At 38.4% G+C, this 26,247-nt stretch overlaps 2 protein-coding genes across 3 annotated transcripts in view; one reads left to right on the top strand and one right to left on the bottom strand.

Moving 5' to 3' along the window:
- Positions 1–16,826, bottom strand: part of LOC101737217 (protein tiptop) — a 350,367-nt gene extending 333,541 nt beyond the window's left edge. The window contains exon 1 of the mRNA XM_038013390.2: positions 16,616–16,826. The gene's annotated coding sequence lies outside the window, so the exon portion shown is untranslated. The remainder of the gene's footprint in view (positions 1–16,615) is intronic.
- LOC101746208 (zinc finger protein 433) overlaps positions 15,499–26,247 on the top strand; it is a 48,094-nt gene continuing 37,345 nt past the window's right edge. The window contains exon 1 of one of the 2 annotated variants that reach the window (XM_021350757.3): positions 15,499–15,585. In XM_021350757.3, coding sequence (XP_021206432.2) covers positions 15,556–15,585 — 30 coding nt within the window. In that variant the 5' untranslated portion in view covers positions 15,499–15,555. Of the gene's footprint in view, positions 15,586–17,006; positions 17,159–26,247 lie in introns of those variants that run through there. The other variant, XM_012693928.4, reaches the window with a different exon arrangement.

Below are 26,247 nucleotides of genomic sequence, written 5' to 3'. Positions count from 1 at the left end.
AATCCAGTTGCCTCAACCGTACCTAATGGTCTCTGGTTCTCTCTATTTTACAAAACGACTTCATTGCCGGTGTGGTCCTTTACCGAAATTTGTTGATAGTGGTTCACTTTGTTTCTGTTTTTTTGTAATAGGAGTCTGTTTGTCTCATTTTTCTACCCAACTTCTGCTGGTCCTCACTACTTTACCTTTTGTATTATTCGCAGAGTATCGCAGAGGGTTTTGTACATCTGTCCTCATGGCTTAATATCGCCTTGTCTTTTTCAACATTCGACTTTGTATTGAAGAAATGACACTAATCAAGTATAGAGACAAATAAAACCACCAACACCAGAGTCCTGAACTCGTTCACCCATTATTCGAATAAAAACACGTAACTTAGTAATTTAAAAATGCCAATTTCTAAATCATAAGGTTGTGACCGTATTTTTTTGACTGTTTTTAGTCTGTAGACTGTAATCTTTCGAACAATTTTTAAAGTTATCCGTCCTAACGTAATAATGAATAGGCTCCGAAACTACTGGACCGATTTGAAAAAATATTTTTCCATTAGAAGCCGACATTGTCCCTGATGAACATAGGCTACTTTTTTAATTTTTTATTTATTTTATTTTTTTGGGTTCATGTGTGTTTTAATGTTTCCGAAGCGAAGCGAGGGCGGGTCGCTAGTCTTAAATATTATTAAAAATATTAAATTTATTATTAATTATTGAAAATTAATTAATAATCTTGAATCGCTCGAACCCTGGCAATATTGCATAATCTTTGCTAGCTGACAACACTTCACACCTGTCAACATTAGAACCGCTTCTATTTATAAATGGCGTTCGAACACCTTTAATAAAATGAATGAGAAATATGATATTTAGAATTTGTAACGGACATCTTAATGAGTTATGGTTTTAATATGTAGAAAAATTCATTATTAGATATATTAATAATGTGATAGGCTGTTTATATTTAATATTATGGGGTATTTAGAACTGCTGTATTTGTGTAAAGCAATAAGGCTTTGGACTTCGCAAGGTGCGGAGCTCTAGACTTATACCAATTTATTAATAATATACGTAATGTTTAGCGTATACAAAAATATTTAAATGTAGTAAAACTTTTGATCTAGCACTGTCATGCCATGTTGTGTGATAACGTGTGATATTACAAGACAATATCAATATACAAGACTTGCCCTAAATCAATCTTTAGAGTTAAAGGGAGAGGATCGATCAAAACGCGATACGCAGGTGAAAGGCACAGTAATATCCTCTTTAGCAATGAAAATTTTTCACAATTGAAGAACACTACAATAAGCAAAATGATAAAGTGTACGCTCACAGATCTAAAGAAGCTGCTCAAGTGGTCGGGAAGGTACAACGTGGTCATCATCCTGCGTCAGTGATGGTTTGGTGGGGCGTGTCTTACCAAGGAGTGAAAAGTGTATCAAGATATACTCTTGAATCATGTTGTGAAACCTCTCAGCAATACGCTTTTTAAAAATATACTGTGGACTTTCCAGCAGGACTCTGCATCTGGTCACAAGGCACGAACTATCCAAGCCTGGCTTAAAACCAACGTTCCGGACTTTATAAGAGCTGAAGACTGGTCCTCATCTAGCCCTGACCTCAACCCTTCAAGACTTCAAATTATGGTCAGTTTCAGAAGACATCGCCTGCTCTAAACGACACGGCGACGTTGAGTCTCTTAAAAAATCTTTGGAGCAAGCAGTGGCGAAATTCGCCTTGGAAAGAGTGCGCAAATCCATAGATTCGTGACCAAACAGATTAAAGGCCTGTATAAAAGCCAAAGGTGGCCTTTCGAATAGAATTTTTTTAAATTTTTTGATGCGACTCTAAGACTTTTTTTTAGTTAATTATTTTAATAATATTACATTACTTCATTTAAGAAAAATGCATTTTCATTTGTAACAGACCTTATGACTGAACTAGGTATATAGATTCAGAGAAGGTTGCTCTTAATTACGCCTTAATCTTGCAATGGCTTTCGATGTTTTCTTGAAGGTACTCAACATACATCTAGGCCATTTGCTATCATTTCTACTTAAAGGAATCAGTGGATCTTGTCGCGAAAAACTTTAAGCCATAAAATACCGTACTATCCTAGTAGACGAAATATTTTCTAAGCTGACTCATGAAAGAACAATATTAAATTTGAATATTAACGTTCGATAATTACAATACGAGAAAGAGAAAACGCGAAAATTCTAATTTCGAAATTCAAAACATTCGAGCTGACGTTATCGACAACTGTCAATACGCGTGTCAGCGATGACGGCTGCTTCAAAGTCAGCTGACGTGCGCCAGTCAAACGCCGGAGCGATCTAAATATAACGGATTGACAGTGACGCGATATGGAGCTGTCGCGGAATTTCCAGCGGCCATTTCGAGTGTTGCTGTTTATTTTATTTTTTAATAAACACGATTTTAATTTTGTGAACAATAATTCAGGTTTTTTTTTATTGCTTAGATGTGTAGACGAGCTCACAGCCCACCTGGTGTTTAGTGGTTACTGGAGCCCATAGACATCTACAACGTAAATGCGCCACACACCTTGACATATAGTTCTAGGGTCTCAGTATAGTCACAACGGTTGCCCCACCCTTCAAACCGAAACGCTTTACTGCTTCACGGCAGAAATAGGCGGGGCGGTGGTACATACCCGTGCGGACTCACAAGAGGTCCTACCACCAGTAAAAAGCAGTTTCGGTAAATATTTTCCAATTTGTTTTCCGATAACCGCTAATTAGCAGATTAGGTTTTGCTCATAGTTCCGAAACGTTCTAGAGTATTCGCTGTATCAACTTTGCTTTAAAACCCGATACTCTCATAATCCTCTTTAAAATCGTCGTGGCCTAAAGGATAGGATGTCCGGTGCATTCGTTTCGAACGATGCAACGGTGTTCGAATCCCGCAGGCAGGTATACGAATTTTCTAATGAATTAAGTACCTAACAAATGTCCACGATTGACTTCCACGGAGAAGGAATAACATCGCGTAATAAAAATCAAACTCGCAAAATTATAATTTGCGAAGGTAATTACTGGTGCTAGGACCACTTGCGAGTCCGCACGGGTAAGTACAACCACCACCCTGCCTATTTCAGCCGTGAAGCGGTAATGCGTTTCAGTTTGAAGGGTGGGGCAGCCGTTGTAATAATACTGAGACCTTAGAATTTATATCTCAAGATGGATGGCGGCATTTACGTTGTAGATGACTATGGGCTCCAGTAACCACTTAACAACAGGTACGCTGTGAGCTCGCCCACTCATCTATGAAATAAAAAATAAAATAAAAAACCGTTCATCTTCTTATGTTCATATCAGAAAGCGAAAGAGAGACTAGCCGAATCAGCAAATTTCAGTTATGACCAACGCTTTGCAAACTTTTTTTTAAACAAAATCTAATATTAAAAAAAAAAATCTAATATATAAAAAAAAAAGCCGTGCCCGCTGAGTTTCTTGCCAATTCTTCTCAGGACGGAGGCTCGTTCTTGTGAATTGGCGGTAGTTCTTTTGACGTTCAACAAGTATGTACTTTCATTTATGTTGAATAAAACTTTTTTGATTTGATTTGATTTGAAACACTCGTGTCCCACACAGACGTATTCGGTTAATTTTTTTTAGAATAAAAATCACTAAGATAATTCGCTTTATATAGTAGATAGCTCATCGGTCTTATCGCTCGCAGCCGTACATTCTAGACAATGAGGTAGGTGAAGATTCGTGTATTACACATGGAAAAAAATAACATACACGATATGCTCCGCTATTTCCATTTACTACTGATACCGTATACAATTAGAACAGACATGGCTGCAAGCTGAGCCTTTCACTGAAAAGTTGTACCTGCCCAATATCGTACAAAATGCTTTCGAAATTATCCATACGAATCGTTCACAGAACGTATTCAATTGATTTCCTCGTACGCTCGTGAAAGGAATGTGGAAAGTGTCGCGAGGCGAGTAGAGGTCTACCTGAGTCCGGTAATGAAAGCAAAACAAGCTGAGACAGCTAGCTGATTTAGATTTACGCGGCTGCAGACGCACTGTGCTCTACTGGACCCTACTCAGCAATGGGAAGGGCGTGGAGTCGATTGCATTTTCATTGATCAATTCAGTAGCCCGAAACCGCAGTAGTTGTGGAGCCCCTCTGGATAACAATCGTTCACTGGATTTAAGAGGTAGCAGTTTACACAACTTATAAATGAGTCCATGAACTCACGGCCCACCTCATGATAAGTGATTACTGGAACTCATAGACTCCGCACTGTGAACGCTTTAACCAAACTTAAGAAAGGCCGTTTGGTGTCAGAAATCATCAAAGTGGTAAATGATCGTGCAGACGTATTATATACCCTACACCTGTTTCATATTCTTTCCTGAATTAAATTAATGAATATTGTGTTAAGAAAATCAATTACCACAATATTCAATTGGCGACGGATAACACCTTAGTCGTCCGTGACCACAATAACTGTAAGGTATTGGAAAAGCGAAATTATATAATGACAATAAAAATCGAGAGGTTCATAAAATACTGTTCAATCTATACTAATAATTACAAAGCTGAAGAGTTTGTTTGTTTTTTTGGTTGAACGCGCTGATCTCAGGAACTACAGGTCCGATTTGAAAAATTCTATCAGTGTTATTGCTATATATAGGCTGTATAACATCACGCTAAGACCAACAGGAGCGATGTTTTTGCCTTTTGACAGCTTCAGCTGCGTGCACTGCGGAAACTATTAAAGTTTCGCTAAAATAATTTATGACAAAAAAAATCCGCGACAGCATATGTCTGTATATTTTAAGGTTGGCCCACTTATGACCTTTTTTACGCTAAAATAAGCATTATTTATGAACGTGTTTTATAAAGATGATATTAATTCTTTACCAAATAAATATGTTATTTCATTACAAGTATTTTATTTAAAAGAAATTTGCCCTTTACATTATTTGACTTCAATGAGTATTTAGAGAATATCGCAGTTTTAAAATAATATCGCAGCAAAATAATGATCAAGCGCGTAATATTGATGTACAAGGCGTTGGACGGCCTGTGCGGGGCGGAACAGGATAAGAAGATTATCAAGAAACACCCAAATCACTTCAAGATAGAGTTGAAAAATGTAGATTTTTCTTGATTTCTCCAGGATCCTAACATCAGATCTAGATTCTGATAATTACAGGACCATTTGGGAAGTCTAAAGGGTAGACTTCCCAAATGGTTCTTACGAAGTCACGGGCAAAACCTAGTAATGTATACGAGACGCGAAAAACGCAGAGAATACAAATTATTGATTAGGTACTAGTTTTAGACATGATTGGCATAATTGAGTGATGTATTTTATGTAGTCTTCGGGGTACCAAAAATTTTATTGGGACGGCCGGCTAACTTTCTATATCCATCTTCACACATCCATCTTCACGCGGTTGCATAATAATAGCTTACTAAATTACTTCCTTCTGATAGACACTCTAAAAGTTTGTATTAATAATATTTATTCGGATCCCATGTCCCATCATAGTTTTCATGATTATTTCAAACCATAAAATATATTGAAGTAAGGCAACTCCACGGTGTAGGCTGTCCAAGCTCGGAGACAGCGGACTGCAGATATCGTAGCGGCAGACATTTTTTGCAAACTTTTTGTTGGTTTTGTTCACATACGCTAATGTTGAGACAACGGAGTGGACACAATGGGACCTGCACCTTACCCGAGGATTTCATGTCTGTCCTTAAATTTATACAAAAGTAAGCCTAAGTGCCATTCAAATAAAGCGTATGTTTGTTCGTATAATCTTCGGTGTATTAGTAATAGATTTTTTTGTACTATAAAGATTTGATCTTGAAAATGTAAATCAGGGCGATTTAAATGGTGATGCTGACCAATAATGCTTGCTGCGACTAGTTTATGTAGGGAGTTATTGAGATTTTACCTTTTCCATTGCTATTTAGTAGGCTTTTTTCCCTACCTAATCATTGGTAGGCTAAGAAACTATTCCAACTTCGCGCGAACCGTTAGGTGAGCTCACGGGCTTAACTTGAGTGAATTCCGAACACTAGCCTTAGCAAGAGCAGTGCTTCGCTCAATCTACTCCCGGATTGGAATCGCGACCCACTGACAAGATCCCGTGAAAAACTCAGTGGGTTATTTAGTAGGCGTATAACCCAGCGCTACAGTTTCTGACTAATTATACTTTCTCAGATAAACTATTATTTCTGTTCTGTCTTTCCTATTACCCTCTGCTGGGGTGTAGGGCTCGAATCAAATCCTTCCATTTACATCGGTCTTGGGCAGTTTATTCTATCTCCTCCCACGTCATGCCCAAGACGCCCAGCTCCTACTCCACCGAGCGACGTCAAGTTGTTCTATTAATTATTAGATATATAGGTATGTTGTCTTCTTCTTCTTGCCTCCATCCTACAATACAGGGTAGGCGCTGCATGTCCTCTTTTTCAATTCAAGCCTATCATACGTCATCTCTGTATTCACACCCTTCTCCCGCATATCCTTTTTACACAGTCCATTGAGGTCCTTTTAGATACATTTGTATGTAAATGTAATGTTCATGTATTCTACGTAAATGAAGTACGCTTTACAGACAGAATTGTAAATGGTGACGCATTTTACAACTTATTGTGTTTGCTGTAGGTTTTAGCAAACTTTTCTGTATATTAAGAGTCTTATCGTTGGTCTATAGGACACAACAACTATCAGCATCGTAGCTTGCACTGACGTCGCCGTGTACAGCTGTATCCCCACCGCATCCTACGTTTGTATTGTCGGGCTTTTTTGTAGCCAGGTCGCCTATAAAAAATTTAAAAGGTATTACAATTGTTTTCTTGCAATCAGCGGCACCAGGTGTCTCACGCTACACATTAATTAATGTATAAATGAACGAAATTGAATGTAATTATCGCGATTAAGCTTGTAACTGAGCATGATACCCGATACATCTCAGCTGCTCATTACTTGGGTAGCGGTATTATCATCGAGTGCGCACGCGTCGACGCTCCATTTTCAACATTTTTAAATTCGCTCCGACGGTATCTTTCATCGGGCGCAGCATGGTCCCAATATTTGTTTCACTTAAAAAATATCCACAAATAAAATATGTCTTGTGCTTAACACAATCTTCCTGTTTGCCAAGGAATTGCATGCGGAGTTTTAGAGGTAAGAGAGATGTTGAGCCTGACACCATTTCTGATGTGTTGTCTACAGACAGGCTATTTTTGCGACCAACACTTGTTCCAGGAGAAACAGTTGGAGAATCACATTACCTATTATAGCAGAAAAAACAAATGGAATTGAATATGCTTCTAAATAGTACAGTGTGTTTTCAGACCGAAGCCGTCGTGGCCTAAAAGATAAAACGTTCGGTGCATTCGTGTTGAAGCGATGCACCGGTGTTCGAATCCCGCAGGCGGGTACCAATTTTTCTAATGAAATACGTACTCAACAAATGTTCACGATTGACTTCCACGGTGAAGGAATAACATCGTGTAATAAAAATCAAACCCGCAAAATTATAATTTGCGTAATTACTGGTGGTAGGACCTCTTGTGAGCCCGCGCGGGTAGGTACCACCACCTTGCCTATTTCTGCCGAGAAGCAGTAATGCATTTCGGCTTGAAGGGTGGGGCAGCCGTTGTAACTATATTGAGACCTTAGAACTTATATCTCAAGGTGGGTGGCGCATTTACGTTGTAGATGTCTATGGGCTCCAGTAACCACTTAACACCAGGTGGGCTGTGAGCTCGTCCGCCCATCTAAGCAATAAAAAAAAAAGACAAGTTTCTTGTTATTGGGTGGAGCTAGACCAACTTTGTGCCCATCTAAACCAATAAAATAATATTTACATTTAATATCTGAATATAGCATATAATCTTTACAATTCGCAATCTTTATAAATATATTAATTAAAAAGAATTTTGTACAGTTTCCTAATTTACACATTTACTCTGTATTTATTTTCTCAAGTAATTTTTTTTCATCAGTCGCATAGAAATATCGACTTCATCAACGCTGTCAGTGATTAAGAAGGCAATACTTCCACTTCTGAACACCAATGAAACTATAATCAATTATTAAAAATGCATTGTTTTGGACTTTGAAACATTATTTATGATAAATGCAATTGCGATTAAAATACCATTCTCAAGTTTAATTCAAATAAAAATACCAATAAAAATTCTACGATTCCTGTGTACGGTAACATTGCCGTTCGTATCTGTCATCGCGGCCGGACGTGCCTTGGTCAGCCATCGATTAAATCTGCCACAATGCTGAGCCCATTAAAACTAAATAGCCCTTATTAGCGTCTGATAATCGGTTTAAATGTTCTGTGAAACACCAATACAAATAAAGTATTTTTCTAAAATGTATTATAACCCTCGGCTTTAGCTGTGATGGACAACTTTTTTTATTGCTTAGATGGGTGGACGAGCTCACAGTCCACCTGGTGTTAAGTGGTTACTGGAGCAAATAGACATCTACAACGTAAATGCGCCACCCACCTTGAGATATAAGTTCTAAGGTCTCAAGTATAGTTACAACGGCTGCCCCACCCTTCAAACCGAAATACGTTGCTGCGTCACGGCGGAAATAGGCAGGGCAGTGGTACTTACCCGCGCGGACTTACTAGAGGTCCTACCACCAGTGCACCTATATACTATTGCTGTTTTGAAGTGACATTCACAAGATGCTATTATCAACAAAAAAAAGACGTCAGAAACATGTAAATCCTTTCATACCAGAAACCACCAATACTTCTTCAGATAAATTGTACATTACTACACTTTTTGTTAAATTGTTGAAATTGTTCTATACATATTATACGACCTAAATGGTTTGCTTGAACTTTTTGTGTACAGCCTAATAATCGTTAAGCTATAAACTTAAAAAGTATATATATTAGAATATTAGTGCCGCAGTTTTAGGATGAAATCAGGGGAGCTTTAAAGGAGAGCAACATGGCAAATCCGACGACAACGCGCTTTTAAGCTGCTAAAGAGCTTAAGCAGAGCACCTAATTAGATGTTACGCGACCCTCACTGGCATTTCTGAGTTCAGTGTTGGCGTGACCTGGGCCAGTGGCTCACTGGAGTATTGGAAAATATTAACCTCCGTTGCCATATATGTTCCTCTGCGTTATTGACTAAATTAAAAATGAAGTAGGGCACAGTATATTATCTGTGGCCTAACAACTGTGAAGTATTCGAAATCGTGAAAAGTGAAAGAAGTAAACTGCGAAGATTTTTGTACTGTTACTGCTTACTACTTCTTCTCACTTCGGTTTCCTCAATACTGAGAATCGTGATCACATACTCGCAACAAGAGCCTATCCTGGATCATTCTACGGCGTTTGCTCCTGATTCATTCCTTGCATCATAGGGTGGTTTTCTTGAGATATAATCATGGTGGGTTCGCACGTCCTTTCATGTCAGTCTTTTAGAAGGGATTTAGTCATGGCCACTGAAAGCCGCTGCGAGCTCGCCATGTGGACTCGGGGGTTATTTATTTAACGGCCAACCACAGCTCGGCGTTATTTTTACAGTTGGCATTGTCTTCTACCAAACCTCCTCTTTTAGTATCCGGGCTAGGGACCGGCAACGGCTTACTACTCAAGGACAATTTGACAAAAGGAGGAAGGAGTCGCTCGCGTCCGCAGGAAATACCTTCAATACCCTGCACGTGTCCTCTGGATGGTGCAACACGAGCTTGACAACGCTGAGTTTCGAGAGGCGGATTCTGATAATCCGACCCTAACACTGGGAAAACTCACTTTGGAGAGGATACAGGAGCCTAGAAGAACTAAGAGGCTTCAAAAAAACCTGGCTTAGAAAGCAAGGGGAAACCACTAAGACTATCTCTATAAAACGTCCCGACCTTAAATGATGAGTACAGTGAATGGATATGTGAGGTCGGATGATCCGTCTGACAATTAACGCTCGGTGATACCCGGGTCATTACGCGTGAAATTGGCTGCCGAAAGTACCGTACGGGCACGGCATCAGGCCTGGACGGCTGCAAATGCTACTGATGAACAAAAGAGAAAGCTTCCGACCCGACATCCACACCGAATTGGAGCATGGAATGTAAGAGGTCTTCTACAGGAGGAAAAACTGGAAATCATTGAAAAGGAGATGTGTACTCATCGGTTGACTGTACTTGGACTGTCAGAAACAAATACCAAGGGCTTCACAATAGCGGAAGGAAATACATTATATTTTAATAACAGTTTGTTTCAAAAACTGATATTTCTTTTTACACACTCAGTTTCATAACTCGTATTAAATTGTTTTAAATATATAAAATGAAAGGTTTCTCATGCCAAAACATAAGAAGGGATATCCAATTCGAATTGTTGACAGGAAAACGGAGGAAACGGATAAAGTAATTTTAGTTTGTCTGTAGTATTTGCAGATTGGTCACTTTACTTCTGACACATGAGTTTTCGAGAATTATCAGGTGCACGACGACCTTCTGTTGTATCTTCGCGTTCGTATCTCGTCATCGTCGCGATGATAGGGCCCGTCAATCAACGAATCAATCAATGTGAATAGAGATAGGGAACGAAACGTCTCTTCAGATTTATCAGATGAAAATATTTGTTTAATCTGACACAGTGCGCGTGTTTGATAGCGTTCTGATGTTGTGGGTTTAGTCAAGAGAGTTTCGTCTGATAGTTTTTTCACACACCACAACGGCACTCATTTTAAATGCGCAAAATAAATTGGAAAAATATATAAGTTTGTTATTTCAGTCAAATATTGTAATTTTAATTTTTATTTATTGTTTGGATGGGTGGACGAGCTCACGGCACCGAAACGCATAACTGCTTCACGACAGAAATATACAGGGTGGTGGTACCTACCCTTGCGGACTCACCATACCACCAGTAGAGCATGTGTGTAAATGTAAAATAATTACAATTGCAATAGACAGTTGGGCGGGCTCGCGTTCCGTATAAATTGACATAATAACGTGATCAACGCCACATCTTCAGACACGCGGTTGACATATCGATTACCTTGCCCGTAGTACGCAAATTCTATTGCCACACAGTAATATTCATTTAGTGTCCCGTACCACGGCTATTTTGAGGGTGTTCAGACCTACCGCTGCTGTACTTACATAGGTAGGATCTTAGGAGCGTGTGGTTCGCAACACGCTCTATCATAAGTTTTCTGAATAACTCGGTTTGTCAGATAAGCTTGCGGCATTGTTGGTGTTAAGCGACCGCGTACAGACGCTTTAAAGTGAACTCGATCACCCGCCCAGAGACACGAGTTCCAGGTAACCAGCGACATTAACAGAACAGCTGTCCTTTTAACTGGAAAACATTTTTTTCCGTTCAGAAATATGCTGAATAGTGCGCGGATATATGCAGGATATCAGCTGTTACTGTCCCAGAGAGTTCCTCACTTACTTCAACCATTATCTTCCTTACGCTTTAGCATCGATACTCGGTCTCAATAAACGGCTTGAATTATAGTTTCCAGACAGATCTGAGCCTAGAATGGTACCGCGGCACGAAGGTCGCCGGTAATCCAATATGTCTTTGGGACATACGACGGCATCGAGTACTCAGACGAAGCAAATAAATTCATTAAGTTATTGACACGACGACAAGTTGAACGAATTTGCGTAAATTCGATAAAAATGTACGATTATCGTTCACCAAGCAACCTTGATCAAGCGGCATGGATATTTTGTTCCTTATTTATTGTGTTTTATTGCGTACATAAAAAAAAAGAAATTGCGTAGATAGGTGAACGAGTTCACGGTTCACCTTGTTTTAAGCGGTTACCTTTTTTTATTGCTTAGGTTGGCGGACGAGCTCACAGCTCACCTGGTGTTAAGTGGTTACTGGTGCCCATAGATATCTACAACGTAAGTGCGCCACCCACCTTACGATGGCTGCCCCACCCTTCCAACCGAAACGCATTATTATGTCCACTGAGCTTCACGGCAGAAATAGGCAGGGTGGGTGGTACCTACCCGCGCGGATTTACAAGAGGTCCTACCACCAGTAAAAATCTTACAACGTGAGCGTCAACTACCTTGAGACATGAGGTTGAATCCTCGATTGTATGGTGTAACGGGCTGCCCATTGAGTTTCTCATCGGGTCTTCTCAGTGGGGCGCGGTTCCATTGTTCTCGCTTGGGCTAGTGTTAGCAAATTCGCCAGGCTGTGACCCGCGGGCTCGCTTACACGTCCGGTGTATTTAGTAATCTCGAGGGGTTATACCAGCTTCAGTATTATTATTTTTTACAATTACAATTTAAAAATAATACTAGTGTAACGGCTGCTCCACTTTTCTATAACACAAGTATAATAATTAATAATAATAATAATTTATTTATTTCTCTCTTAAAGGTACAAGGTACATACAAATTCAAATGGAAATAAATTAACCTTATAATTTATTTTGTAAGCCTTTGAAAGAGCTGAAGTCTGTACTAGGTTCAAAGACCTGTATTACTGATCTCCAGGCTCCCTCCTTCTTAAGATAGATTAGGTTAGGTTAAGTCGTGAACAGATGCTGCGGACTAGTGTTGAGAGATCATTAGGTGTTATATTTTAAGAAGGTCATTTTACGTGTGTGTGCGTGTGTGAATGTGTGTGTATTTGGGTTGGGTGTGTATTATACAAGTATAGTACGTTTTCATCAGAAATTACCCCGAAGTATATATATTTTTTGGTTTATTAGCTATATACGGGCGATCAGCTCACTCACGACACATCTGAAGTTAAGTGGCTACCGGAGCCCCCAGCACAAAGTGAATAGTGCCGTTAAGACACAAGACCGAAACCTAGAATGCATTAGTGCAAAAGCTGATCTATCCTATAAATGGGAACGTATGATTACTTCCAGCCATTAACAGGCAGAATGCTGAAATTTCCACCACTAACAAACGAAAATTCAGAAATTAATTTCTGAATCTTCAGTTTTCCATGTTTCTAGAATGTCTTTTTTTTGTTTTTTATTGTCCTTGTAGGCAGACGAGCATACGGCCCACCTGATGGTGAGTGGTTACCGTCGCCCATTGACTTCAGCAATGCCAGGGGCAGAGCCAATCCGCTGCCTACTGCTTCTCTTTTTTTTATTTTTATTGCTTCGATGGATGGACGAGCTCTCAGCCCACCTGGTGTTAAGTGGTTACTGGAGCCCATAGACATCTACAACGTAAATGCGCCATCCACCTCGAGATATAAGTTCTAAGGTCTCAGTATAGTTACAACGGCTACCCCACCCTTCGAACCGAAACGCATTACTGCTTCACGGCGGAAATAGGCGGGGTGGTGGTACCTACCCGTGCGGACTCCCAAGAGGTCCTACCACCAGTGATTACGCAAATTATATTTTTGCGGGTTTGGTTTTTATTACACGATGTTATTCCTTCACCGTGGAAGTCAATCGTGAATATTTGTTGAGTACGTATTTCATTAGAAAAATTGGTACCCGCCTGCGGGATTCGAACACCGGTGCATCGCTACATACGAATGCACCGGACATCTAATCCTTTACGCCACGACGACTTAGACGACTTCTAGACTTTGTGGATTTGTAAACAAATTTGTCACATAAATTTGAGAGTAGATATTTTCATAGCATCGACCTACAATTTCTCAGTTATCAAATTAGTGTAAACGATCAACTCATAGACGATAAAGCAGAACCTTTTCAAAGGCACCGCAAAATATCATTCAATATTAAAATCAAGTCACCTAAAAAGCCATCGACAAGAAAACTTGTAAAATACAGAACTTGCTGAAATTCTCCCGAAAAAAAAAACAAAAACAACGTTACACCACCGCCAATTCATTAAAACTTTCCCCCTGAGATGACCCTAACAACTGCCTGTGTTTGTACCGTGATGGTAGGAATTCTCCGAGCTGGTTCCACTGACGCGACAACGAGCCAACTTAGATTGGGCCATAACAGCACCCTCAATCTAAAGACTAAGAGATGAGGCGTGCTCGAAATGAGAATTTTCTTTTTTGACGAAAATAATCTAATCTCGGATGATTTTGTTAATAAATAAAAAGCAAGATAGCTTAATTTTTTCGCTTCGTTGTACGCTACGCTGGCGAGGCCGGGCCGTACGTGTATGTCGGTGATGAGGGAATACTTTGAGAACGGATATTTGGGACACGAGCTCATCCACTGCTTCCTTTATCCCCAGACTTACAACCGCTGGTTATTTCGATTGCTCAATCAGTACTGTAAAAATCTATGAATTCGAAATTATGACGTTGGAATCATATTGGAATATTATTAATAAATTTCATCTTCATTATAGATGATAGATCATAGATGATAGATGATAGATAGTCATTATAGATTTACCGACAGAATGGTACATTGCTAATTAGTGTTAGACATCAATAATTAGATTTTTTGTTCATAATTTATATAAACAGGCAAATGTGTTTACAGCCTGCCTAATGCTTAGGCCATATCGTATGCCGCTCATTTGGAGATACGAGGGGATAATCGCTTGATTGTTTTTCGGTAGGAATAGGTAAGACGGTGACAGACATACAACACGCCCGACCACCTTTTATTGTAGATGGCGATTAATATACAATGTACGTATGCCCCGTGGAACATGACTTCGAAGTTCGCATCTCTTAATAAACTGAGTTTATCTCGTGTAAAGTATACCTAATGAAGATGAGAATTTATTTGGAGAATTAAGTACGAAAATTTAATTATTATCCACTACTACGGAGGTACTTGAAGCGGATTTTAAATACCTGTACCTTCATTTAATATTCTGATATATTATCAACCCTTTGAAGTGAATTATAAAATGGACCTGGAGACAAGGAAAAAAAAAATTACAATCCAAGGTGTTTCAACTCACGGCATTCCGGATCCTCCCGATCAACTCTCGGTGTTTTTAGGCATTTCATGCAGCCGTCATCGTTCTCGTCGAACTCGTCGGAGAATTCAACATGCAATTTAACTCACAAACAACAACCCAATGAGTTGCTCACCGGATCTTCTTAGTGGGTCGCGATTCCGACCCGGTTGTCAGCTTCAGCAAAGCACTGCTCCTACTGGTGCAGATTTTACCAACATTATCTCGGGCCGAGTACCATGAGCTCGCCTATCAGATGAAACCTGAATAGCCCTTCGAATAATGTGCTTAAATACGACCCATACCAATCGAAAGTGGTCACTTGTCGAGTCTATACAAGTCGCGCCACTGGCGACAGTAAGATACTATGTATGGTTCCTTTCTGAAGAAATTAACACTCAGACATATCAAAGCCAGCTTACCCCACTTCCGTCAAAACGGCTGAAAACTCAAAATCTTGGAAAGGGCTCTTCTCTCATGTCTATTGATACGATAGTAGCTATGGGATGTCACAGATGTAAGTGGCGCCATCTACAGTGCTAGTTTGACCCAAATGCAGGGTAGTCAGAAATAATACTGACAGTGCTAAATATCAGTAATCTAATAAAAATTATAATGAAATATATTTAATTTTATTACATGGTAAGTAAATATCATTGACGATCGCAAAATGAAACCTAAAAAGAGACAACATCAAAAGGTAAGTAAGTACATTACTGTTTTATAATATTGATAAAGATTTGTAGTACGTACATAGAAATTAATTTCTGTCGTGTTTATTATTTACCCAAGTTACTAGTGTTAGTAGTACTAATAGCAGTAGTCTGTCCTTAGGTTAATCGAAAAAATCGCTCTTAGCAATTGCGCATTGGTGCTCATTGTATTTGAAATTTAAATGCTGTTCTCGATTTCAACAATAATTTTATTTATTCGCTCGGATTGGTTTAAATTCATCTAATGCTATGATACGTACTTGATTTTTAAATAATGGATTAGTATATTTTTTAAATTTTGTTTTGATTAATCTGTAAAAGTATTAAGATTGAGGACCATTTTTACTTTGTGACTAGTATCGCCATCTATTATTGCGTAGACGAACCGCCGTTCTGAACTGAGCTGCTGAGTAACTTTATAACATCTTATTTTAATATGTATTTACATTTCTAATCAAATACATTATGTGCTTCTAATTTCGTTTTCAAAATCTAATGTAGCACGTGAAAATTTCATTACCAGATTCATAATTTAAAAGAAAATATATAATAGAAAAAAGAACTAATGCTTAAATTAAAATATAATTACAAGTGATGTCTTTATCTACTTTAAGCACATAGCATGGATAATGGAAGTATTTGGTAATCGATGGTTACAGTTAGTTTTCAACATCAAGAAATAGACACGGGCCAATTTCCACGTAGACAGACTTGTTGAGATTTTTCAAGAATAAGCATTCTCCCTTTTTTTTATAATTTTGTGCATAGAGTTACTGCTTTGCTTTCTATATTTTTAGTTTTTAATATTATTTGTACTTATTTACGTTTTATTTGTGTTGTCAAGTCATTTATTTGTGTCGTCAAGTTCGATCAAGTTTTTATTGGGCATTGAAAAAGAAAATAAAACTTGAACCATTCAGGATGCCGTGAATCGGCATACGTTTCGCGATTTTTATTCTTATTTTTACAATGCTTAATTAAACGAGTGGCTCGCTCGATGCCCATTGTCCGTCTTACCTGAACGATTTGAATCTTGTTCGACGACCGGTTTCTTGCCCCTTATACTCTTTTATTTCCGACTATTTTCATTCCCAATCCACATACATCACACATTTTTTTAAATTACAATTTACCAAAAAGTTAAACACACCGAAAATATATTTCTAAAAATTGATCTAACGACATTAGTCAGCTATTTTATTACTTCTCAAATTAACTTAGTGTATGTAGTATTGTTTATGGATTTTGTGTAAAAAAAGTTGATGTTCGAATTCATTCCGTTTCGTTAGCACGCGATAGTGCGCGCGTTTGAATTTCGCGCCACGCGTACTCGACTTTCGGCGCGTATCGCGTTTCTGCTGCACGGAGCTGTCATTGTGGTGTCCGTCAAACGACGGGGGCGGGCCGGCGAGCGACGCCGAACGCTCGAGCGCCGTCCTCGGCCATCTTCGGCATTCACCTCTCGCTCTAGACTGTACTTACAAAGTGAACTGAGTCACAATCATGTCGCCGTTGATAATACATACCTTAGTGAATTTTGTAAGCTCGTAATATTGAAAGGTGAGTTTAGTTATAGGTTTTATCGCTTTTGTTTGTTTGTTTTCTATTATTTCAATGTGCAAGCATCTGAATGCAACAATGATTTTAAGGTTTTGTTGCACGAACGTCTGTACCTGTTTGAGTCTTAATCAATTATATTTCTTATAATCTTTAATCTTATAATCACAAAGCAGAGATATAAATAAATTCTATAAATTATTTGGAACCTAACAGAGACTTGTATTGTACAACTAAAGTAAAATTTGATAGATTCAAAACATAACCTCACTTTCACGTCACAAGTCCGGTCTTACATTGACTTAAGTTTTCATAAAATGTATAACAGATGGCGCTGCTAAATAACGCAAAAGATGTTTTTAATCTTTTTACGAACTAAACTGGAGTACTCGGCTGATTACTGTATATTACGATTATTATACTACCTAATTACTAGGATGAACCTTTTTTAATGTTATACTGGTGATTGAAGGAACGGTTAATTTGCACCTGTCACGAAGCATTCATGCGTTACGAATTCAAGTATAGGACACTCGTTTTTCCAGATGTGTACACCGACCGAGTGAGCAGACTTTTCTAGCCATCTGCGACAAAATTGTTTCGTTTTCCGTTTTCAATATCCCGTAATAACAATTTTTCACCTTAAACTCATAAACAATCAAATATAATATTTAAGCAACAACGTCGACTCAATATTTATTTACTTATAATCAAGTAGATATAAATAAAATCATATCTTAAAATAAAAAAATACGAAGTTTGAAACTTTTTAAATCAGACAATTTTTTAATTATACAGAAGAAACACATTAAGATATTTGCTAATAACTTTGACGTCATTGGAACGAGCGTTCCTCAGAGACGTGAAGAGGTCTCACTGCACTTGTAAATCATTTAAGTATCATTTTACTAATACTATATTATTAACAACTTCATTACCTAATTTAATAATAAAATAATCGAAATGACATCTTAACAAATGCTGTTTCTTTTTGTGTATAAAATATAATGCAGGACAAGCGTGAGATACGTCTCTATTCTACCTGATACTCCCAAAAAAACGGGTTTGTAACAAAGTTAAAAAGAAACACCTTATCTGTTTTAAGTGACACATCTTGCTTTTTATATACCTCGATTGATAGAATTGTACAATCTTTATCTACTTTATAAATTTTGTTTGAGATAGTTAACAAAAAATGGCCGTCGCTTGCAAACGCAAACGCGACGGCTGAGATGTCGCGCGGGGCCGCTTGTGACAGATTTACGGCGCGACTGTTCCCCCCGCGCGGGCCTTCGCGCCAAAAATTAAAAACTTCCCATTCTTGATATTTTTTCACACGAATGTGTCTTATTGATTTACGCTTTATTGTTCGTCGATGTTGCTAGAACGTACTGTTACAGACTTTATTGTTTTTATTGGCTGAACTTTGCAAGTTTTACGGAAATTAATATTTAGGTTATAATAAAAAATTTAAATAAATATGCAGGTATCGAATGTTAAGAAATCGATATAAATTAAGAAAGAACGATTTTGTATAAGATATAAATTAAGAATTTTGGTTGTTCTAGAAAAAAGGGTACAGCGTGGTTTTTTTTGACTACTCGTGAACATCGGGGCTAGGGACACCGTAGAAATGTTGGTTATGTCTGATAACTCTTTCTAAATTTTGTTTAAAGATCCCTGACAATGCCGTGGAACATGTGAGGAGAAGGGAATTAATTTTCGACCTTGATAGAACACCGTAAAGAAGAATTTTGAATAGGTAGAGGAAAGTAGTACTTCAAACGTATGTAAAAAAAAACTGCTTCATAAGTGATATTATGTTAAAATAGGACATAACAGGTTCATCTTAAACAAATAAATCAACTAGTTAAAATACTAAGCTTAAAATACAAATTCAAAATAAAAAAACACAATCAACCATCGCACCAACATAAAGTATCATTACCCCAATATATGACAAAACGACTCATTATCATTCAAATTATAATACCTAAGCAATATCATAAAAAAATAATAGAAATAAATTAAAAAAAAATCGAACATAAAACTATCTACTCGCATCCATCCAGACAGCATTTGAAACAAGAAAAAAAAACTAAAATTTACGAGCGCCGCCGAACAATGACAGTAATGCATCACTCGTCATAATAGAAAGATTACGTTTGTTCAATGCTAACTGACAGATTTATGTACGTTGCATAATGTGGACTAGTCTGTACTTGCGTGACTATTGTTCGTACCGTGACCGTGAGCTGATGCAAACAACAAAACGCTAAATCCGAAACTTCCAACGAAAGTTTCGAAAGTATCCGAACCTTTTACTGTTAATGTATTTTATTGTTTAACTCTTTGTTTTTCAATAGGATTTAATTTGAGAATGTAAAGCAAATCTAGTTCCAGAGTTGAAATGTGACGAATTATAAAATCCCGATTCAGTAACGGTGCTTTTAGGTGCCTCCACTTCGATAAAGCGGCACGACACGAGAACCCTCTCATCGTGGCCGCCGGTAACTACATTCCCGATCCTGCGGACAGAATGGAAAGCAGTCGACGTCGCCCAAAACACGTCATCTCGGATCCTCCCGATCCACTAACGGTGCTTTTAGGTACTTCAAGCACCGGTCACCGTTCTCGTCGAACCCGTCGCTTGCGACGAAGGGCTCGACGAGTAAATTAACTTTCAGACACAGCCCACTGAGTTTCTCGCCGGATCTTCTCTGTGGGTCGCGATTGCGATCCGGTGGCAGATTCTGCGAAGCACTGCTCTTGCAAAGGGTTAGTGTTAGCAACACCTCCAGGTTAAAGCCCCATGAGCTCAGTTTCGCTGGCATAGCTTCTTAAAGATACCAACTTAGGTAGAAAAAAAAAACATTATCTTTCTGGACAAGTAAAATCCGGGTCTAAGCGACCCAATAGTTCCTTAACCTGCTGGCGTTTTGATTCTTTATTTCCATCATTGGGCTCAAGCACCGATTACTTTCACTTTGTTGGATACAGAAGAGGGCCGTTGGAAAAAAGCAGATAGGTATACAACAAAAATATCCGCAGTTTACTATGGACGAATTAAAAACTGCTAAAACAGGCTTACTTAAAAATAGCATTTCGTCTGTGATGCAGTATACAGAACAGTATTGTAAAAAAACTTTTATATACACAAATGTTACAATGGTTTTCGAATTGTGATGACGCAAAAATCTTGAGTATTTCCAGGCGAGTACCCAAACAGGTAATTTCATTTAATTCAACACTTGATTTAATGATTAGAGACCAAAATTAATTGTATGTTGGCGCCACTGCAAGATACCTTTAACGGATGTAATGTTTCAAGGCAAACATTAACTACAATATCTTGATACCCAGTATTGCTTAGAAAAATTGATGATTGTGACTGGTTTTTGTCCCAGTCCCACCCAGTTTTCCTTAAATGACTAAACCGTGCTTACTCAGTAGGTCTTACCCTCACACGTTTCAAGTCACCTCACAACATTATGTCTAAAGCCTTGTTCGGACTAGGCGAGTATTTTAGTCGAGTACCGAGTAATTTAGTGGCTAAACTACTCGCTACTGCACAAAAATCGTTCGCATTACGGTCCAATAGAGTACACAAGTGAGTGGTGTTTTGCAAGATGAACAGGCTGCAACGCAATAGAGTGAATAAACTGATTAAGCTTATCGTAATGGCTATTTTAGAAGAGGTGGATGAGGAAATTTCTGTGATTAAGAAAAATAAGTTATGGGTACGAAAATGGATCGATAGAAGAGATAAACTAGGAGCTACTAAATGTCTTCTGAAGGAATTAGCATTGGAAGAGATCCCAAAGAATACTTCGATAGCTTGAAAATGTGAGCATTTGAGAAGTGCCACTAATGAACTCGACTAATCATCAGGTTCGGACTTGTTTAGTCAGTGAGCCAGTGAGCAAGGACACGTGGAAAATGGATTGACTTGACTAAATTATTTACTAACCTACTCGACTAAATTTTTGATGTTCAGACACATTTAGCTACTAAATTACTCGGTACTCAACTAAAATACTCGCCTAGTCCGAACAAGGCTTAACAGTCAATAAACTATCGAACGACAGCCGGTAATAATAATATGCTTAATGTCGTTGTGTTTGCGGTAGGTCAGTCACGGACGACCTCTAACAAATGTGAGTTTATAGTCAGTCATTTTTATAACACAAGACTGGTAGCAGTAAGGGCGTTTTATGAGCCAACTCGGGTTGTTTGCACCTTACTTTTGCCACGCTGCATCGAATTGAACATTCGGCTTAGTCTTTCAAGGGCGCTTCCCGTTTGTACTTTACGGGCGGCTACTGCTGAAAAGCTCACCGCGGGATTATAGGTTGTCCATATTTATAATAATTATTGTTAGAAATGGAAACATTATGCTATCCCCCTCGCACGACGGCTCTGTAGAGTGACCTCACCATTATCTTCATTCTCGTACCCTTCTCCCAGACACCTGGGGTCGGCGCAACATATTCTCTCCTTCCATACTCCTCTATCATATACCATTTCTTAGCTCACTCCCCTCTTATACATATCGTCTTTCACGCAGTCCATCCATATTTTCTTAGGTCTAACCTACCTCTTCTTTTGTAGGGTGACCTCATGTATCTCTATTTAGATTTTTTTGTTATTTTGTTGATACTCTTAACGAAACTCATTAGGGTCCGTTCTGCCATGGCTCTTGCTGAAATAGCTATTTTTTTATTTATTGTAGTATCGAATTTTAGAGAATATATTTTTCAATAAAAAAAACACAAAAAATTGCCAATACTCATTTTGAGATCATCGCGAAACGTTAAAGAGTTTTAGAAATCATTGATAATTGATTTTGTTTTTGTCGACGACATATTTTGTAAGCTTTGTTCCGTTCTCGCTGCGGTGGGTGGAAAGGTGCTTTAAAAAACAATCATAAATAACGGGCCCATTAAACCACGTCAAGCTGCCGCAAAACGCGATTGTTTGGTAACTCGAAATCCAGTATTAAACAATACGTTGAGACAAAAAAAAACATTTATTAATTAATAATAAATCATAATATAGACCCCCGGATTATCCGCGACGCAGGGGACAAATGTTTCCGCAGGACAACGCTAAATGGCTTTTATTTATTTTTATAAAATATATATTTTACTGAATGCGAAATTTATGATGCGATGTTACCGCCTTCGGTCAGTCCGCGAGTGCGTCACGGAGTGGACTGTGCAGGGGCCGCTGAATTATGGCATTAATGGTTTGGCGGTCCAAAAAGGTCTCGGAATTGGGATGTTTTGTTTTTTACGGAGGAATTAAAACGGAAACAGCGAAGTTGTAACGTCTGTCTGAAGGTAGCAGCTGTTAATAGACTTTTCTATAATTTTTTTTTCTTTGAAAATAAATATATGAATATTAAAATAGACAAATGCTTCTAGCCCGACAGATAGAAACAAGTTAATAATCTATTAATAATCCCTAAATCAAGAAATTTGATGTCTTTATTTGTTTTTTTTTTCGTTTCTATTTTCTTTTCTTTTTAGAATATAATCTAGTATTTTGACGTATAGGGAAAATAATTCAATTTTCTGTACGATTATGTCCTTGAGGATCCCATTTTTTTTTCTTAGTTATTCCTAAGATTCCAGATACGCTAGTTTTTTGGAAGCAGTAATACGTTCTGGCTTTAAGACAGCCGTTATAGAACCGTTGAAGGTGGGTGTCGATCGGGTACGACAACCAATTAATTCCAACCAGGTGGATCTTTGGTCCATCTACAATAATAATAAAAAAGCCGGAATTACCCGTTGACTCGTAGGCGATAATGCGCTCGATAAAACTATCACAGCGGATGTATCAACATATAAAAACTACTTTATTTTCGTGGTATTTGCGTGACAATTACATTTTGTAATTACAAACGTTTACCCATAACAATATTTTATTGATAATATAAATAAAACGCAACATTTAATTGTAAAAATCTACTTGCGTTTGACACTAATAATATATACAAATAACATCTAGTGCATTTTAATTTATCTGATGAATACAGATATGAGGGAAGACCTTATGGTCTAGCACACAAGTAACTTTGTAGGTTGATTTGAATCTAACCTACTACTGATCTAGGCGGGTGACGGGAAGCGATAATGTGCGAAGCGATGCGATCATTACGTGGTAATTTTTTACTTGATCAGTTTGCGACGAAACGCGACACGATGTGAGGTATTTTTAGGCGACGAGAGACTTTCACAAAATGATCTTTTAAAAATGAATTCAAGTTATAAAACCCATCTTCTTTAACCCACCTGTTCGCTGGTCACCTAAAGGGCTATACCAGCTACGCGCGGACGGATAGGTGAGCTCACCTGAGAGAACTTGCAAACACCAGTCCTAGCAAGAGCAATGCAGTCTAGTACCTGATCGGAATCGCGACCCACCGAGAAGACCTGGCGATAAACTCATTGGGTTGTGCCTATGGCTTAGTTCGCTCGTGGCAATTAACGAGTTCAGCGCGAACAGTGACTAGTACGCAAAGAGCCTAAAAGCACCGAGAGTAGACCGACAAGATATGTTTCGGGCGACGGCGGCCGTTGCCCCGTCATTATTCAATTAAAAATTGTTACTGGTGGTAGGACCTCTTGTGAGTCCGCGCGGGTAGGTACCACCACCCTGCCTATTTCTGACGTGAAGCAGTAATGCGTTTCGGTTTGAAGGATGGAGCAGCCGTTGTAATTATACTGAGACCTAAGAACTCATATCTTAAGGTGGGTGGCGGCATTTACGTTATAGATGTCTATGGGCTCCAGTAACCACTTAACGCCAGTTGGGCTGTGAGCTCGTCCACCCATCTAAGCAATAAAAATAAAAAAATACTTAAAATGTTTCTAATAACTTCGGTTCGTAGACAAAGGAAATGAACAGACACATTCTGTTCCAGTTTTAGTTCATAATATAGCTTCATAATATAGCATAGTGTAGCTTCGCGACGCACGCGGCTGCCTAGGACAGTTGAGGGAAGAAGGCCTTATTGGCGACGAGGCTGTACTGGTAAGGACCACGATCCGGCCTATTTGTGTCACGAAGTAGTCATGTTTGCCAGTTTGAAGGATCATACCATATAAGGTGTCATATAGCCAGCCCCCTATTAATCCAAAATCAATCTTGGGTCGGATTAGCAGAGCGTTTCCGGCACTTCTTCCTTGTAATTGCTTTGCTCATCCACTTCGGCACTAAGGACTATGACATGCAAATACGCCAATAAAAGTGTGGTGTTTCCATTTATCTGATAACTTGTACTACACGACTTGGTACAAATTCAGTTGTACGCCCACTTCTGATGCATTTATTCATAATAAAGAGCCCTTCCTTTTCGTATTATTTTTGTTTCGATTCAACAATAAATAAGATATGTTATTTAAAGTCGATAATTCACATGACAGGTGGTAGGCAGCGTGCGTTATTTTGATATAGTAATTACTACTTTATTCCATTATGTTCATAAAGATAGTTTTCGAATGTCGTTTGCAGCCAGTCCTGAGCTCCTCGTAAGATTCGTACATATATCAAAGTGAGTCTTTGTTGTAATATTGAAGATTTTAATCAACGTCCGAACGAAAGATATTTTAAATGCTTATTTCTGCGTGACAGAGTTGATTGGAGTAATTAACTTAATGAAAACGACTAATCAAAATCAATGGTTACCTTTACCTCATACAATTCTTGGATTCTTTTGTCTTTTCCTTTTTTGTTAAATTTATATATAGCACCACAGAAAAGAAACGATGATATCGTAAACAGAAGTCTTTGTAATATTGGCTTACTACAATAAATTTCGAATCAGGAATATTTTGTAGCCAACAAAAAGCAGTATTAAACTTTTTTACAAAAAGCTTTTAGGCCAAATCTTTTGAATCTTCTCGAAACGAATAGAGAACCAAATATATATTTGAAATAACTAAGTCTCCAGCCACGTTTCACGTGTCAATGACCAAACTAGTCAGAGGTCGACATTCTTCAAAATATGAAATAAACCACAGGAGATCTGACACTGGTTCGATTTGGATTAAATCGCACCAAATAAAATACCTTCAAATATGTAAACTAATCTAAAATGTAAACCTGTCCTACTGCTATTGTACTATAAATATTAAAAAAAAATTATATTTCTGAAGATGGACGGATACATATTATAACTCTTTCACGCAAACACCACTAGATGAATTTTGATGAAACTTCAAAATGTAATAGCTCGTACATGGGAATGCCACATTGGCAATAAAATAGTACAATCGACATACGACAGATGCGGGCGATTGACTTCCACGGTGAAGGAATAACATCGAATAACATCGGAAAAACTATAATTTGTAATTGTAATTTTTGGTGGTAGGACGTTTTCTGAGTCCGTACGGGTAGGTAAAACCACCGTGCCTATTTTTGCCGTGAAGCAGTAATGCGTTTCGGTTTGAAGGGTGGGGCAGCCGTTGTGACTATACTTTTTTTTATGATTGAACGATTACTGGTGGCCCGAAGGCCTTTCCAGTTTCACCAGGACAGGTGGGTGCGCAAAGGCTCAGCCAGGAGGGATGGGATTTGCTAGCAGCTGCCCGAGCGCCTTCGAAGGAGATTTAACAACTCAAGAGCAACTGCTTCGCGAATGAATCTACTACCGGATCGGAATCGCGACCCGCTGAGAAGATCCGGCGAGAAACTCAGCGAGCTGATGCATAGGTTAGGTTGCACTTCGACCTCTTTGTCGAGTTCGACGAGTACGGTTACCGGGTAACTATACTGAGTCTTTAAAACTCATATATCAAGGTGGGTGGCGGCATTTACATTGTAGATGTCTATGCCATTAGCGATAGTCACAACGAGATGCGACCGGGTTTTACCAAGACGAATATGTATAATAAAGACTGTTCCAGTTCATGAAATTACTATTCGTGTACTCAAGTTTTTGGTTACAAATATTTTCATTGCAACTCTACTACACAAGTAACAAAAGATTTTCACTTTTTAGTAAGAAAAAGATTCACGAAAGTGAACTTAATTCATTCATTTGCTTCGACTGCAGCAAACAGCAACCAGAATAAACTAAT

This window comes from Bombyx mori, chromosome 10 (assembly GCF_030269925.1).
Source record: "Bombyx mori chromosome 10, ASM3026992v2".
Classification (NCBI taxonomy): domain Eukaryota; kingdom Metazoa; phylum Arthropoda; class Insecta; order Lepidoptera; family Bombycidae; genus Bombyx; species Bombyx mori.
The sequence above is the reverse complement of the archived record's forward strand: the minus strand, read 5'-3'. Positions and strand labels throughout refer to the sequence as shown.